This window comes from Pediculus humanus, genomic scaffold (assembly GCF_000006295.1).
Source record: "Pediculus humanus corporis 1103172107363 genomic scaffold, whole genome shotgun sequence".
NCBI classification, from domain to species: Eukaryota; Metazoa; Arthropoda; class Insecta; order Psocodea; family Pediculidae; genus Pediculus; species Pediculus humanus.
In genome coordinates, this window is record NW_002986993.1 from 46,336 (window position 1) to 64,831 (window position 18,496).

Consider the following 18,496-nt stretch of genomic DNA (forward strand, 5'->3'; position numbering starts at 1 on the left):
ATAATAAATCAGCTAATACGTTTTTTTTTTTTTTTTTTTTTAATAAAAAAAATGAAATTTCCTATATATATATATATTTCAAAAGGCCAATTATTTTATTTAAATAAATAAATATATATTAATTTAATTTATTTTTCTTTTGGTAATTATTGCTTGCCAAACTAATTATTAATAATAAAATTTTATTTTTTTTGTACAAAATTTGAAAAAATTTAATAAATTTTTCTTTTATTTTAATAAATTAATTGGAATTTATTAAATAAATTATTTTCACACAGGAATTTATGGGAATTTGATAGGAAAAAAATTTAAATATATAATTACCATAATGAAAATCATGATTGTTATTATTATTATTATTATTAGTTTTTAATTTGTAGTTTTGATGTTATACCGTAATAATAATAATAATAATAATAATAATAATAATAATAATAATAATAATAATAATAATATATCGTCTAAATATAAATTTAATTATATATATATATATATATGTATGTATATGAAGTTTTTTTTTTTCTTTTGGTTGAGATTATGTATACACTTTGGCGGTTGTATTTGTTAATTTAATAAAAAAAAAAAATTAAATAAATAATTTAATTAAATTTTTCATTTTGAATTAAAAATAAATAATTTCAAAAAAAAAAAAAAAAAATGGCAATTTTATATATATATATAAACTCACAGAGTACCTTCAACTCAATTCTTTATAGTATATTTTAACGGTTTTTTTCAAGCTGGGTTTACAAACATGAGGGAATCCCAAAAAATTTTAAAAAAGGGATGTCATTAACTTATTATTATTATTATTATTATTATTATTATTATTATTATTATTATTATTATTATTATTATTATTATTATTATTACTACATAAGAAAAAATATTTGGATTTAAAATTAATTTTTATTCTTGTTTGGGAAATGTATGGAGCCTGTTTGATTATTTCAATAAAATGTTTTTTTATCATATATTATATATATATAATTGAAAATAATTATTAATCTGTTTTTATTTATTTATGATTTAGGGAAATCTTATCATGTACGATTATTATTAATATAAATAAATTAAAAAAAATTGAACGATCAAAAAAAAATTATTTAATAATAATAATGATAATAATAATAATTTAAAAAACATGGAAAATTTTTTTTGTTTTTTTTTTTAGAAAATTTTTTTCCTTTTCCTTATTTAAATTGGAATTGCAAAAATTGGATTTTTCATTCTGAAATGTGTTATTTTAATAAATTTTAATAAAAGAGAGGATAAAAATAAATAAATATTTTATGTATTAATAATTGTTTATGTAAATTATGTTAGGAAGACAGGGAAAAAATGTATGTAAATTTTTTTTACATTAATTTATTCGAACAGATTTTTTTTCTATTTTGAAAATAATTTATTTTTAATCAATCGATAATCATAAACAATTATTATTATTATTATTTAAAAAAAGGTAATTGATTTATTTATTGATAATTGTATTGATAATAATCAATAATTAAAAAGTAAAAAAAAATTAAATAATTTAAATTTAAATTCTACATTGTGATGGGGATTCGAATTGCAATTTTTTTTTTTTTTTTTTTTTGCGTTCAATATGAAGGATTTTTAAAAATAAATTTTAAAAAATAATTTTAAATTAATTATGTATTCTTTATTTTCAGTAACAAAGTTATAAAATATTTTTATATATATATATATATTTTTTCAATAATAATAATAATAATAACTTAAATTACAATAAAAATTGCAACAAATTAATAATAATTAATAACAAAACTTTCTTATTAAAAACAAATTTTTTTTTTTATATTAAGTCATTTATTATTATTATTATTATTATTATTATTAAAAGGTAAAAAAAATCCAACTGTTTCAATTGTAATTTATCTTTTATTGACCCAAAAAAAAAAAAAAAAGAAAAAAAAAAAAAGTTTCAGAAACTTAAATCTAAATAAAAAGTAAAAATTTTTTTTTTATAATTTTTTTTTTTTTTTTTGTATAGCACAAATGTAAATTCAATATTTAAGTATACATTATTTTCAAGATAAATTTTATTTAACGGAATTTATACATAAATTATTTAAATAAAATTTTCTAAAATTTATATATATATATATATTTGAAATAATAATTTCTCGATAAATGCTCAAGTGCAATCCAAACACTTAATTTGAATTTTAAAGGAAAATCACTCGTTACAAAATGTGTCAAAGTTATTACTGCTCGAATAACTTATGTATGTATAGTACACATAGGTTATGTACTTTTTTTTAATCGATATATGTACATAGTAAAAAAAAAATTGACAAAATCTGTAACTTTCAACACATTTTTAAAAAAAAAAAAAATTATCATCACCATTATTAGCATCATGTTCGTAAATTATTATCGTAACATCATCATCATTATAATAATCATTTTATTTTCTTTATAATTGTTATTATTGTTATTATAATTATTTTATTTTATTATTATTATTATTATTATTATCATTATTATTATTACTATTTAATATTTATTACAACAGAAGAAGCTTTTTTAAAGTTTAGGAATGATACAATCTCAAATTTTTTCATGATACTATGCAATTACCCTTTTCTTTAACATTACCATTTGCTCTTTCTATTTCAACTAATAAAGTATGAAATATATCAGCTACTGATTCATTTTTTTTAGCAGAAGTTTCCAAAAATGATGCTTTCCACGAATCTGCCAGCCTTTTACCAGCTTCCGAGCTTATCATTCTTTCCATATGCAAATCAGTTTTATTTCCAACCAACACTATTGGGACTCTGAAATTATATTATTAATAATAATAATAATAATCATTTGTACATAAGTTAATAACTTAACAATATTATTATTAAAATTCTAAACATACTTTACTTTTCCAGTCATATCTAACAATTTGTCATATATCACTTGTATAACTTCGAAAGATTTGGCTGATGTAATTGAATAAACTAAAACATAACCGTGAATGTCCATTGAGTACTGTGCTGGAAAAATTGAATATTCATCTTGGCCTGCAGTGTCAACTAAATTTACCTCATAATCTTGACTATGGACTCTAAATAATTTTGTAAATGCTGAAATATTTAAATGTTGTAAACTTAATACAAAATTTTCTTAAAAGAATGAATTCATAAAAAAGTTAACTCTTACTGTTTTCTATTGTAGGATCATATGAATCAACAAACTGCCCTTCTACAAATTGAAGGGTTAAGGACGATTTCCCTGTTCAAGACAAAAAAAAAAAAAAAAAAAAAAAAAAAAAAATTCAGTAATAATAAACAATAATAATAATAATGATGGGGAATTGGGGAATGTAAAATTTCATTATAATTTATAATTAATAAAATAAAAAAATAATTTTTTGAGGTAATGCATTAATGTATTATTTACAATAAAAAAAAAAATTCGTTCTACGACTTCATTCATAATTCTATAGATTCATGTTTACCTACGGATCTATATCCCATAATAGCAATTTTTCTTTGTTTTGCAGGCATTTTGTAATAATTTACATGTACACCTGATACCGTGTCGTTAGTCAAAATTTTCTATATAAATACTTATAAACAAAATGTAATTTTAAAAAATTGCTACGCTCAAAATAATCATTCTAAATACGTCTTATTAATAGGCTTTGCTAAATGTCAGATAGTCCATATTTTTAACACTGTTCGAAAATCACTATTAATTTTTTTTTTAACCTATGGTTTATTGTATTGTACATAAATCACTTAATATTACAAAAGTTTAGCTTTTTTTTTTTGTTTAAAATGTTGTGTCTTTTATTTGCAGCAAATTTCATACACTAAAAATCGTGGACATGAATTTATTTTAAATATTCGTTGTCACGATATAAGTTAGTGATTAAAAAATGTACTGGGAAATTACATAATAAGTTATTAATGTAACCTATAATAAAATTATTATAGTGAGTTTGAAATGGCAACAACGCATTTTGTCTGTTTTACGAATGCACCAATGAGGATTTCCATTAGAAATTTTGATTATAATTTTTAATGTTTTTAACGTATTTAATATGCTAAAGAAAGTTTAAATAATTTTTTTTTAAAAAAAAAGTAGCCATTTCATCGTTTTTATTTTTTATTTTTACATTTTTCATTCAGTAAGAAAAATTACATGGCTCGTGTAAGTAATGTATATTAATGTATATGTGCTCCACTGATTAGAATGTGTGCACGTGCATTAAAAAATTTTAGAGAAATTATTTATTTATTATTTTTTTGTTTTTTTTTTTTTTTTTAGGGAAAATCGAAATGTAAAGTAAGCTCTGTAAAACGTAATAATAAATTACGTACAAAACTTCTTAAGCAAGGTAAATTAAAAACAAGACGAAATAGAGCTTATCCTAAGAAAAAACATAGACCAATTTCAGTGAGAAATGAATCGTCTAACATAGAACAAGATAACAGCGATAATGAAAATGAGTTATTGGATACAATCGATAATGAAGACTTATCTTTCCTTCGAAATGCAGCTGCCAGTAAAAGTTATAAATTTTTAAAAAATGTTAATGTTGAAAGGTAAGACAAATTATAATAATTATCATTAAAAATCGTTTTAAATTTTAATAATAAAAATCTTTATTTTAATAAAGGTCTGAAAAAAATTTCAAAACCAAAAAAAGAAAACGCAAAGAATTGGAGGAGTTGGAAAATTATGAAAATGAGTATGAACATTCAGTAATAACTTCAAGTCATCCTAAAAAAAAATATTTATTACCCATTAAGTCTTCTAAAGAAATAATTGTTCGTTCGGAAGAAGTAAATAGTAGCGAAGATGAAGAAAACCTTCAAACGGAAACGAATAAAAAAGGTAAATTTTTTGCTTAGTTTTATATAATTATATATATAATATATAATATAATATATATTATAATAATATATTATATTATATATTATAAATTATATCATAATATGTAATATAATATTATAATAAAATAATATATTATATATTATTATAATATTTATTTATTATATTAATAATATAATATTTATTATGTATATATTATAAATATTATATATATAATATATATTATATTATATATTATAATATAATTTATAGTATATAATATAATATATTATTATAATATATATTATATTATTATATTATATTATATATTATTATAATATATTATATTATATATAATATAATAATATTATTTTATTTATATAATGCTTAGAATTAGTAATGATAAAATCGAACTGAAATGCTTTAAATTCTTTTATATATACTTTCATATATGATTTCTTTTTCATTATTTGAATGATAATCTTTTTTTATATTATTATTAGTATTAAAAGAAGATGTTGGGTTTGAAGGAATGCAAAGACTAGGACATGCTGAGGAAGTTCGTGCTGCTGATTTAGTAGCTTGTAGAGAATTTATTTTCCAGAAGAAAAAAGTGAAAATTGGTGTATTATGCTCCGGACTTACAGAAAATCCAGAAGAAAAGGTAAAATAATTTATTCGATAATTATTTTTAATTTGTAATTATATTGAAATCATTTGACATATTAACATATAACTTGATATACATTATTTTAAAACTTTTGTTTTTCGTCAAACTTTGAACATAATGTTATTTCTTTACAGTTAAAAAAAAAAAAAAAAAAAATAATACTTTTCATTGTTAATTACAGATTCATAATTTCAAGCCATTATTAGAAATGTTAAATGACAACGAGCCTGGAGTGTACCTTACTGTAAGAAAATTAGCACTTGTTTCTTTAGTAGAAGTATTTAAAGATCTGTTACCTGAATATCAGATAAAGCATCATAATGAACAAAATGTTAAATGTAAAATTTCAATTTCATTTTTTTCAATTCACCCTTATAAAAACTATAATTACTTTTTTTTTTTCTAATAATTTTTTGTTATTTCTAGTGAAAAAAGCTGTTAAGCAGTTGCAAGGTTATGAAAATAATTTGCTTAAATATTACAAAGATTATTTAAAAGAAATTGAAAAGATAGTTAATGTTTTCAAAAGGAAAAAAGGGGATCAAAGGATTGTAACGGAAGTAAGTAAAAATTAAAATGTTTTTTTTTTTTCATTCGTAACATTAAAAAAAAAAAATTAAATATTAAATAAGAGTAAAAAAATTTCAGGCTCAAGTAAAATTGGCAGAAACTGCTTTAAAGTGTTTATGTGATGTTTTCAATTCTCATCAGTATTTTAATTTTTCTAAAAATATTGTACATTTAATAGTTCCATTTTTAAATAACGGAAGAGAAACCATTAGAAAAATTGTCTCCGAAGCGATTAAAACATTATTTAAAACCGATAAAAAAGGTGCCATGTCTTTAGAGGTTGGTTCAAATTTAAACTTATTGCTAATATTATTAAAAAAGAAATTAAGTGTGTAATTTTATATATAAATTAAATAATGACAGTGTGATTAAAAATTTTATTTTAGGCTGTGAGAAATATCAATAAATTTGTCAAATCCAAACGAAACATTGTACACAATGAAGTCCTTAATGTACTTTTGTCGTTAAATTTAAAAGATGTCAGCCTTGATAAAGAAAAAGAAGAGGAAATAAGGAAAAAAAAAGAAGAAGCTAAAAGAAGTCGAATGATACAATTATCGAAAAGAGAAAAAAAAGTAAGCGAATGACAAATTTTTAATTGTAACATTGTCGAGAATTATAATAATTTAAAATATATATATATATATATTTTAATTTTTAGAGGATCAAGAAATCTCTCCATCTTCAAAACGATTTATTAGAAACGAAAGCAGAAGAAAATAGAAAATTCAAAGAGCAATGTTTGACGGAAGTAACAAAAATAATATTCACCATTTATTTTAGAATATTAAAAGAAAATTCATCGTCTAAACTTTTGAAAGGAGCTCTCGAAGGAGTTGCCAAGTAATTTTCAACAACAAAAAAAATTTCAAAAACGTTTATTCAAAAAGAATTTATAATTTTTTTTTTTTTTTATTGGATAGATTTGCACATTGCATTAACGTAGAATTCTATCAAGATTTAATTATCGTTTTGGATCAATTGATACAAAATGAAAATTTAAATTATCAAGAAAGACTTTGTTGCGTTTGGACCGTTTTCACCGTGCTTTACTATCAAGGTGCTACGATTTACATTGATCCAGTGAGATTTTATTCCCATTTTTATACAAACATATTGGAAGTCAATTCAGGTAGGGTGTATACTCAAATTTACATAATATGGAAAACTACATGCATACATCAAGTAATTTTTTTTTTTTTTTTTTTTTTTCAGGTATCAATCACAGTGATTTACCGGTAATATTAAAAACAACAAATTTTATTTTACTCAAAAGACGTCAACATTTATCGTTGCAAAGACTCTTGGCATTCACGAAGCGACTCACAACTTTGGCTTTACAAGTTTTACCCAACGGATCTTTAGCCGTTTTAAGTTTAATTGGAAATATTTTACAGGTAAAGTAGTTTCAAAAAGGAAATTAAGTAAATTTTAATCACCGGTTCGGGAAAAGGTATGTTTATTAATAATTTAAAAAAAAAAAATGTTTATTTTTATAAATAGGTTAATAGTTCGACGGACATTTTATTGGAACTCGAATCGGCGCAGGGACAGGGAATTTATTTCCCTGAAATGGAAGAACCTGAATATTGCAATGCTTTTGCTACTTCATTGTGGGAGTTGCTTCTTTTACAGGTTAGACTTAAATTTTTTTTTTTTTTTTTTTTAAAGTTAATTCAGGAAAATAATAACGTGACTTTTTTTTTTTCTTTTTTTTTTTTTTTTGCAGAAGCATTATCATCCTTCCGTTCGGGATTTTGCGGTAAATATAGCGAAATTAGCCGTCGATACCGGAGATAATAATAATAATCAAAAAAAATCATTTATAAAACTGTAAGTTATTTTTAAATTTTTTTCTTTTTCTTTTTTTTTTTTTTTTTTTTTTATATAGAAATAATTTAAAAATTACATTTTTTTAAAATAATGATTTAGGTCACCCGAACAATATTTCGAAGTTTTTAGTCCCGATACGGTTAAATTTAATCCGGCGATACCTCCCCCGAGAAAATTTCCAAAGGTTAAACGGAAAGGTGAGGAGCAATTATTAAATCCCAATTTAGAGGAATACGTAAACGAAATTTTAAAAAAGGTTAAATTTAAATTTTAAACAAAAAAAATATAATTTAAAAAAATTAAAAACTAAAAATAATTATTTATAATTTTTAAAAATTAATTTTTTTTTTTAAATGGTTTTTTAATTATTCTCCTCAGCATTCCTGCATTCCTTTTTCTGGAATCGTCAAAATATTTATGTAAACCTTAAGCTTTATGCAAGCTAATCGTTCTTCGAAAATCTTCAATAGCAGCCCTTTTATTTTTTTCTGCCCAAAAAAAAAGTAATGATATTAATTAAACCTTTAATAAATTATTGAATATTTTTTAAATAATATATAAAATTACGTACTTGTAATGTTTCACAGTCTTTCTCTATTTTTTCAACATTTGTAAAAGTTTCGGTTTTTGGTGAATTTAAAACGTCCTTCCTGAAAAATAAATTTGATTATTGTAATAAGGAATATTATAGCCATTTTTTTTTTTTGTTTTTGTTATTCATTTACCCATAAAAAAGAATTTTTGTGTTTAATTCAGAAATAAGTTCTTTTTCTTGAGCTATTCTATTTTTTAGTGCAGTTTGAAATTTTAACAATTCTTTGTATTCTAATTCGCATTTGAGTTGTTCTAAATTCAAATCGGAGGGAAATTGTGATTCTTTTAAAATTTTATTCGTAGAAGGCGGTATTTCGGGTGACGACGACTGATTTGGTGATTTTTCTAAAATTACAAAAAAAAATTTCGTTTTTTTACGTATCTCATAATAAATTAATTTATTAAAACGGATCATAAAAAACTTTAAACTTTTTGAATTTTACCTTTTTTTACAACCTTTTCAGGAGAAGTGGAATTTAATTTATTTCCTTTATTCGGTACTCCTTCTTCATTTTTGCTATCGTTTAAATTTTCCTTTGAGTTACTTAATTTTAAATTTAACTGAATGGGAGAAACATTTTTTTCTGTTACATTGATTTTATTTTCACAAGAGGTCTCTACATTTGGTTTACAATCTTCTTCGAAACTTTTAACCACAGTATTTATTTCACTAAATTTATGAAAACTTCTAAGTTTTCTCTAAAATGCAAAAAAATTAAGTAAGTACAGTGTAAAAAAAAAAAAAACTTATGCATTTTGTCAATAATTATTTGCCATTTTATACCGAATGCAACTTTATCTACATACTTTTAATTGAGTGACTATCCTTTGAACTTCCCATAACTGCTCTTCTTTTTTTTTCGAAACAAATCCTTCGCTCATTTCTCTATGTAATTGATTTAATAATAACTCTTGTTTTTTTAATTCCAATGATATTTCATCTGGTTTTTCTGGAAATGCACTTCCTGGACAAAGCGGTGGAATGTACCTTCAATAATTCCATATATATATTTTAATATAAAACCTTTGATGAAATTTTTATTTAAATGTATGAACCTTACCTTTCGATTGTTATATTCGAGAACAGAGGTTTGCAATGGCATAAAAATGCAGTAAGCAATCTATGACTCATTTGTAATACAGGACTAAATGTCATAGCAATCGATTGGGCATTTAGCTTATTATGTTTTTCCTAATGAACAAAAAACAATTTCAATAAGCAATCAATTTTGATAAAATTTAAATTTGTTACGAGTTGTTATATGATTTCTTACATGCATTGTAACTATATCAAAATGATTTATGAGCCACCCCAACAAAATTTTATTCACAACAGGTAATTGAGCTAATAAATTCTGTAGAGTTTTTTCTCTTAAATCTAATTCCATTATTGCACCAGCCTCTTCAAATCTTGCCAATAACTCTGTGGTAAGTAATGAATCGGGTAATTCTCTGAAATGTACAATAGGTGTTTTAATAAACATAGTTGATTACTTAATATTTAATAAAATTAAATTATTTACTTTAAGAAAAGTTTTAGCAAACAAGTTGCAACAGGTACATCACACTCTCCCAATGAAACATTTTCTCTTGCATTGTACATTTTTTTCACGGCTAGAACTTTTGATTTCATACCGAGAATTTTATATAATCCATCTAAATTTAAACCGAAACTGTGAATACAATCTATACAATTTCTTACAACCAATGGAATTGGAACACCATCCAAACAACCATTCCTCTCGACTGCAGTAGAAAGATTAACTCCAAAAACATTGTGGTTTTCTAGAAAAATATTTGCTTTGAGTCTTGCAAATGATATTTAAAATGTTAAAGAGCATAAATAATAATTTACCATTCGAATCTAAAATTTCTTCACTGTTTTTAATTTTCTTTTTTTCTTTACTTTTTACTTTATCCTTATCCTTTTTTTCTTTATCTTTTTTATCTACATCTTTATCTTTATCTTTATCTTTAATTTTTTCTTTTTTTTCTGCTTTCTTAGAAGAAAATTTAAACGTTTTGCTTTTTTTCGATTTACACGGACTCCTAAAATTTTATATAAAATTTCACAATGCAACATAATTAAATTTTCACTCATTAAATGCCTAATTTTTAAAAACTTATATACTTATTATTTTCAACATGAATAAAATGTAATAATAATAATAATTACTTCAAATCTGTGTCTTCATCAACAGAACTTTCACCCTCTAAAGCAGCATAACCTCTATCCTTTTTCGAATCTTTTTTGTCTTTTTTTTTTCCAATAATTAAATCTTTTTTAAATGATTTATCATGAGCTTCATCACTAACTGTAAGCACAATTGTAACAATAAGAAAAAAATTTTTTTTTTTTAAATTTTATATTTTAAGTTATATTTAAGTTTAACTTACAATCACTTTCATTGCATTTTTTACTTAAGTCAGAAGCATATAAACCAGGGAAATCTTTTTCAACATCGGGGCTTTCGAATTCCATTTATTAAAAATTATTTTCTTTTTCACACTTTACCAAAGAAATAAAAACATTGCATGTATAATAAAATTTTAAAAAATAATCAATTAAAATACTTAAAAATATTACAACTTTTTTATTAACATAACATAATTAAAATTAAATTAAATTCTACTTTTAGTATTGCATGTTATTTTTTAATTTAATATTTAAAAATTAATTTAATTTATAATTATAAAGCTTCCTTTGACATTAAAATTTAAATTAACAAAGTCATAGAGTAAAAACTACTTAAAATGCAGTGCTATATATAGGTCAAATTATTTCAGTCACTGGTTGCACGATAGAAAATATTATCAACTTGACTGTATTTAAATAAAGAAATTTGAAATAGTACGGATGTTGATTTTAATCATTATCATATTTTTCAAATTTCTTAGTTTTTAAATTTTCATTCTGCTTTCTAATAATTTTCTTTTATTATTTAATATTAAAGAATAAAAAAACATTTAAAAAAAAAAAAAAAAATTTCTTTTGCTAATATTCGTTTTACAGAAAAATTTATGAAAAATATTAATCAATACGCTGTATTATTATATTTTATGATTCTTATTTCAATCTAGTATTAACTAATTTACCAAAATTATTATTAAGTTATTAAAAGACATTACATAAAATATTTTTAATCTTCTGTTTTAGGCCTATGTTGTAAATTTTACGTATGTTCTTTAATCTGAGTATGTTATTTATTTATTAATTTCTCTGCAGTTTTTTTTTTTTTTTATAACTATGGAAGATTACTGTCCAAGCATAGTAGAATATTATTCAGAGCAAAGAAAAAATAATTGTGGTTATTGTTCATCAAAAGATGGTTCTCATACTTACGGTATTAAAAATTATTTTTAAAAATTCAATTTTCATTTTACATCATTCACAAAATGCTTGTGTCATGTTTTAGGATTGTATGCACATCGACTAACAGTTGAAGATTACCAAAATATGATAGACAGAGGGTGGAGAAGATGCGGGACATATTGTTATAAATCTATAATGAAAAATACATGTTGCCCTCTGTATACAATTAGGTAAGTTTTATGATTTTTTTTTCCTAGTTTTATTTGAAATAAAACCAAGTTTATCATTTTGAACCTAATTTATTTATAGGTGTGAAGCTAACGATTTTAAACCATCTAAAACTCAAAAAAAACTACTTAGAAAATTTAATAATTTTTTAATTACTGGAGATATAAAAAAGGAAAAAAATTATAGAAACACAGGTTGGTTTAATATATTCTAGAGTAATTAATTACTCATACTAATTTTCATTTATAAAATTTTATTTATCAATTTTTCTAGAAATTACTCAACATAAGGAAATGCATTATTTAAACAATGATGATAAAGCGGTAAATAAAAAATTTACACCTATGAATATTTCTACCATTTCTACTGTTGATGAAATTCGTTCCGATGAAAAAATTTCTTCCGTTAAAACAAATTCTGAAAAAGTGTCAGCCGAATGCTCATTATCTCAAAATACTATTTCTGAAGGTTTGGAATAATCATTCATTTTTTGAAGAATGAATTAAATGAAATAAATATGTTTTAAGTATAAATAAAATTTTTTTTTAGAGAAGCCTAAAAAATGCCATTTAATGAAAGCAAAATATTTAAGAATTGAAAGAAAAAGGCAAAAATTACAAAATCAAGGGTTTACAGATGAAGAAATTGCAAAAAAGCTTGTAGAAAAGAAAAGGTATCCAGTCACTAAAACTCTTGAAGATTATTTAGATAATGCTTTACCCGAAAATCAAGCTCATAATTTTAAGGTAAGTTTCCGAATTAATTTAAACTTTGTTTATTCTTTTTACAATCAATCATTAAATTACATTTTATTTAAATTTTTAACAATAATAACAATAATATTTTAAATTTAGGAATAATGTCCATCTTAACTTAAAACTTGCTTAAAAAACCGTTAAATTAATTAACAATAACTAATTCCAAAGTAATTCATTTGAAAATTTTTACGAATTTCTATTTTACTTTTTCATATTTTAATAATAACTAACTAATAAATTTATAATTTCAGATTTTACTGATTTTAAAGACTGTGTCTAATTGTTTTGCTTTAAAGAAATCATAATCGGGTTTTTTTTGTTTTTTTAGTCGTTCAAAAACGATTATTTTTAAATTTGAAAATTTTTTTTTAAAAAGAGTTAATATTTATTTAATGAAAATTATTTTTAAAAAACTTTAACGAGTAAATCTATTTCAGATTTCTTTAGTTAGATCATTTCCTCCGAGTGAAGAATTTCACAACACATTTGGTATAGTTTTTGATTTATATAAGCGATATCAAATAAGTGTTCACAAAGATCTCCCTAGTAAAATAACGGAAAATCAATTTGAAAGGTTTCTTGTTACATCTCCTTTGCAGGTAGTAGATTTTTTGCAATGCAGAAAATGGAGGACACAGAATTTTAAATTCAGTAAAATTATTATATTTAAAATAACTCTTGTAATAATATAAATTTCTAAACCAGATTATATATATTATATCTCATCACATAATGATTTTAGTACAACTAATTACAAAAAAAAAATTTATAATATATTTTCATTTAATAATTATAATAATAATAATTTTGTTCAAAATTAATTTTTATAGATTTCTTTAGTCTCGGTTAAATCTCCTAAATTTAAAGATACATTTAAAGAAAGTAGTTGTTTATTTGCTAAATATCAAAAAGCGATACATAATAGTCCGGATCATGATTGCGATGATGTAGCATATACTGATTTTTTAATTGATACTCCTTTAGAGGTATGATTCTGTGGCCTCCTATTTTTTATTTAAAAACCGTTAAAATCAATAAATCAAAATGGCGTCGTTGTTTAAACGATTATAGTTTTTAATTTTAGGCAAAGAGTGTTTACGGGTCGTACCATCAACATTATTGGCTTGATAATAAATTGATAGCTGTCGGAGTTATTGATATTCTTCCCAAATGTGTTTCTTCCGTTTATTTTTTTTACGATCCCGATTATTCTCATTTATCTCTTGGAACATACGGGGCGTTAAGGTATTATTATTATTATTATTATTATTATTATTATTATTATTATTATTATTATTATTATTATTATTATTATTATTATTATTATTCAAATAAAAATTAAATATTGATAAACGTTTAATTAATATATTTTTTTTTTGTAGAGAATTGGAATTCACGAGAAAACTTTCTAGTCGTTTTCCTGATTTAAATTATTATTACATGGGATTTTATATACATTCATGTATTAAAATAAAATATAAAGCAGCTTTTAAACCGTCTTTTTTACTTTGCCCTGAAGTTTTTACTTGGCATCCTTATCAAGATTGCGAGGAAAAGTTAAATGTTAATAAATATTGCCGGCTGAACGAAACTTCAGGAATTGATGTCAATTCTAATAATATAACTTGTTCTGATGTAGGCTTCAATATTAAATAAATATTGGTGGTATTATCATTATTATTATTATTATAAAAAACCGTTATTTTCTTTCTTTTTTTTTTTTCTCTTATAGATTTTAATACTACATAATAGAACGGCAATGCCACTTGGACATTATAAAAAAATTAAAAAAGTAACAAATAAAGAATTGGATGAAATAATGGAATATGCTAAATTAGTCGGTAAATTATGTTCTAAAAATATTCTTCTTCTCAGAGTTTAATAATTATTTTATTTTAAAAACAAACCAACAAGTAATTAATTACGGCGTGAAATATAAAGTGAAGGAAAACGTTTTATTTAGTTTAATAAAAAAAAAAAATTTTTTTTTAAACTTGCATAAAATATATATATATATATATATATATTATAAAAACGTTATAATATAAAAAATTAACAAAATAAATTCTTGGCACACGCTTTCTCATTTATAAAAGTTTTTGTAAAAAAAAAAAAATAAAAATATTATTTGCCAAAAAATTAAATAAAAAAACATATTAACTTCTAAAAAAAAAATTAAAATCGATTTAAATCATTCGAATAACGTTTAAAAAATTAACAATGAGATTCTAAAATTAACAAAAAAAATAATTATCACCGCCTACTTATAAAAAAAAATAAATAAAACGTTCTTGAAAAAAAATAAACATTCGTTTTAATATCAAATTAATTGAAAGTTGACATTGTATTAATAAGTTGACATTATATTTTATTGTGATTTATTATTATTATTATTATTTAAATTTGAATCCGATTGATTTGTTACATTTTTTCTTTCTTCGAGTAATGCATTTCCCGCTCCTCTTAGAGTTGCTTTAACGAATCCCTTCGGTTTTAAAACTCTAAAATTGTTTTTAGTATAGTATAAATTTCCAACCGTTTCGATTGCGTTATTGGTTAAAGCTCCGGCATTTTCTCCATACCTATAAAATAAAGTTATAAATTAATAATTTTATAAATAGACGTATTTTTTTTACAAATAAATAAATTTTATTTTGACACTTACTTGTATTCAATTATTTTTACTGTATTGTTTGACAAACTTCGCGCCAAAATATTGGCGGCTGTTTCTAGTCCCCCGTAAATAATGGATACGCCTTCGACAGCATTTGTAACGGTATTTAAAGCAGAATCGACGGTTTGAGTAGCTTCTAATTCGGACATGTTTGTAACCGAAGTTAGTAATTTAGAACTTTGATTTTGAATATGCGGTCCCAGGTACCTTCCCAACGCAGCTGTCGCCATTCCGACTTTGGTAGCTTTTTTTTTTAAAGGTAAATTTTATTTACCGATAACTCCAACAATAAATAATTTCAGATCGATTTAATTACCTAAATATTCCGTAACGTTCACTGCTTTCCCCGTAACTACTTTCGCCATTTCTACTGCTTTCTGTACGTTAGGATCGATTTCAGTCGGAGCAGTGGAGGGATTCATATTATCCATAAATCTAGGTACGGAAGAATCCAAGTATTTAGCAGTCGTTCCAGCTCCTCTTATAATATTACTAGCTAAATATGATGCTCCCTTTAATAATTTAGAAGTTCCACTAATCGAAGCACTTCGTTTAAATAAAAAAATAATATAAATTTTTAACAAACAATTTAATTCATGACAAAATTTTTTTTATTTCATTTAAAAAAAAAAAAAAAAAAAAAAAAAAATACCTAGAGCGACCAGAAACTTTAACTTCATTTAAAAGAGAATTAAAAATTTCATGAAACTGATCTTCAAGTTCTTCAGGTACAATAATACCAACAGCTGCACCTTTTAAATTCGAACTGATATCAGGCAAAACAAAAATTCCTTCTTTGCTCCTAGTGCAGGGAGACACTCCAGGTATTAAAGGATATACAAAGGATCCCACTTGTAAGAAAGTTCTTTCTTCTGAATTTTCATCTAGTAAATACAAATTAATAATGTCAAATCTATTAAATATTATTATTCATTCGTCAAGCAAATTCAAATGATTTTAATGTTAATTAATGCAGTAGAACAGGCGTTGAAAAAAAAAAATTGAAAATTTAAAGATTATTTATCATAAAAAAAATATAAAATTAATTTCAGCAAAGTGATTTTAGTAACTAAAGGTGATGATGAATACCTAAAAGAAAATGTAATAATGCCTGAAAAATTATGTGTTATTTAAAATTTCTAATTATTAGTTATTAAAAAAAAAATAAAATACTCATTCTTATTAAAATAAGAAGATTAACATATTAATCAGTTTAGTTTTTTTTGTAACTACTCGTGCAAAACAAAAAAAAACATTCGAGTTTAAAAATACTATGTAAAAAGAAGCAATACCTTTCACCGATATTTTTTTTTTTTTTAAAAAAAAAAACCGTCACCAGAAAGAAACTCATCAAACCTTTACTTTCATACATTTTTTTTTGCTTTTTTTATGATGTTTTCTTCTGGGCAACTTGTAGTGATGATGTTTTTTTTTTTTTTTTTTGTCACTTAATTCTCTTTTTAAATCAGACACAATTTCATTTAATGCCTGATCTAGAACGCTACATGTTTGGTCTAAAAAATATGTTATTTTAAACTAATTTCAAAATTAAACTTAAAATTCTGATTGATAAAATTAATTAAAAAGTGCACAAATTGAAATTCTAAATTATTTGTAAAATATAGACAAGCCAGTGTTTACCAAACACATTGATTTTACTCACCGTAAATTCGGGCAATTATAAGTTTATTTGGTTCTGTTGTCGAACTAACCCTTCCATCAGGAGCAATAAAATACAATAGCACATTATTGCAACTGAATATAATATCTTCATTTTCAGCAATTTTTATTTCATTTTCTGACTGTAACAAGTCATTATTTTGGGAATTTGTTTCTAAATTTATGTTAAGATTAGCTAACAAGAGTGGATCATACACCATAGAGGGTGGTATGTATAGATCATCCGATTTAGATGACCCAGGAAGATCAGGATTGTTACCATTATCACTTATTCCAACTCTTTCAAGTTTTAAACTCGCATCAGATACTGCATCCTCGTATGAAGGAGGAAGTTCAGTTGGAGTGAATTCAGTATTTGATTTTAGAGTCTCAATTCTTAATGTAATTTCTTTCCTGTACAAACAAAAATCAAAAATAAAAACTGTTTTTTTTTTTTATTAAATTTAATGCAATATAAAAATTATGCTGTGTTAGTGCTCTGACCTAGTTTTTTTCAATTTCTGAAGCATTGCTAAGGTTTTTTCCCAAGAAAAATCCGGTTTAGATGGTTCCTTAATAGGAATGGCAAGAGCTTGATCTATTAAACTTAAACCGATTTCATATAATGGTAGAGCCTTAAATAAAAATATATATATTTTTTATCTTGTTTTTTTTTTTTTTTTTTTTCTTAAAAGAAATATTTGTATTCAATAATAAAAATGTAACTTGCATTATCAATTTTACCCTCCTCATCCATTTTTGTTGCCTTTTCAATGTTAAAGTAAGCTTCTGTGTAATTTTCCCCAAATTCAGTAAGCAATTCATTTAATTGTTTAACATCAACATTACTTGTGTTTTTTGCCATTGTTTAATTAATAATATTGTTACTAACACTAAAAAATAATAATTATTATTATAATTAGAAAAAAAATTGGTGTACTATTATAGACTATTACCGGTTCTAAATTAATCGGCGCTAAAAATATCTTATCATTAACTTTTTTTTTCAAATTAAATATACTAAAAATTTTAAATAATCACTGTAATATTATAAGTCGATAATAATTAAGCAGATGAATTACCTGAGTAATAATTTTTGGTAATTACCATAAACGAAAAAGTTAGAGAACCAAAATTTTCAGTTGCTTTTTTACTCTGTTATTGTCATTTAGCTCTACTGGTCTTGAAGGCAAACGCAATATTGCAATTTCATGTTCAGTCGTGTATCTAGACAGAAGGTTTTCCAATAGGTAAATTTTTATATTTAAGTAAATATTTTAATCTGCTTATTTAATTATAAATTTAAAAAAAAAAAACTAATAGGCACTTAATAAATGTCTTTTTTATATAATTTTTTCATT

General features: G+C 22.7%; 4 protein-coding genes across 4 annotated transcripts; 1 reads left to right on the forward strand and 3 right to left on the reverse strand.

Moving 5' to 3' along the window:
* Positions 1-2,584: 2,584 nt before the first annotated feature.
* Phum_PHUM002900 (GTP-binding protein rheb, putative) lies at positions 2,585-3,524 on the reverse strand (the record flags this gene model as incomplete). Its single annotated transcript, XM_002422551.1, has 4 exons — positions 2,585-2,804; positions 2,894-3,101; positions 3,178-3,249; positions 3,476-3,524. The coding sequence occupies 4 exons, from the start codon at positions 3,522-3,524 to the stop codon at positions 2,585-2,587; spliced, it is 549 nt and encodes a 182-aa protein (XP_002422596.1).
* Positions 3,525-8,283: 4,759 nt separating this feature from the next.
* Phum_PHUM002910 (RalA-binding protein 1-A, putative) lies at positions 8,284-10,985 on the reverse strand (the record flags this gene model as incomplete). The annotated part of the gene is made up of 11 exons (XM_002422552.1): positions 8,284-8,397; positions 8,481-8,559; positions 8,635-8,848; positions 8,947-9,202; positions 9,311-9,491; positions 9,565-9,695; positions 9,778-9,955; positions 10,027-10,288; positions 10,359-10,552; positions 10,680-10,818; positions 10,901-10,985. 11 exons carry the CDS (start codon positions 10,983-10,985, stop codon positions 8,284-8,286), a joined length of 1,833 nt encoding a protein of 610 aa, XP_002422597.1.
* A 765-nt stretch (positions 10,986-11,750) lies between these two features.
* Phum_PHUM002920 (Arginyl-tRNA--protein transferase, putative) lies at positions 11,751-14,684 on the forward strand (the record flags this gene model as incomplete). The annotated part of the gene is made up of 10 exons (XM_002422553.1): positions 11,751-11,847; positions 11,920-12,046; positions 12,126-12,238; positions 12,318-12,512; positions 12,624-12,790; positions 13,240-13,348; positions 13,643-13,788; positions 13,887-14,041; positions 14,185-14,437; positions 14,535-14,684. The coding sequence occupies 10 exons, from the start codon at positions 11,751-11,753 to the stop codon at positions 14,682-14,684; spliced, it is 1,512 nt and encodes a 503-aa protein (XP_002422598.1).
* Positions 14,685-15,170: 486 nt separating this feature from the next.
* On the reverse strand, positions 15,171-18,000 carry Phum_PHUM002930 (uncharacterized protein; the record flags this gene model as incomplete). Its single annotated transcript, XM_002422554.1, has 7 exons — positions 15,171-15,303; positions 15,468-15,720; positions 15,793-16,022; positions 16,129-16,360; positions 17,140-17,549; positions 17,640-17,733; positions 17,862-18,000. The coding sequence occupies 7 exons, from the start codon at positions 17,998-18,000 to the stop codon at positions 15,171-15,173; spliced, it is 1,491 nt and encodes a 496-aa protein (XP_002422599.1).
* Positions 18,001-18,496: the final 496 nt, after the last annotated feature.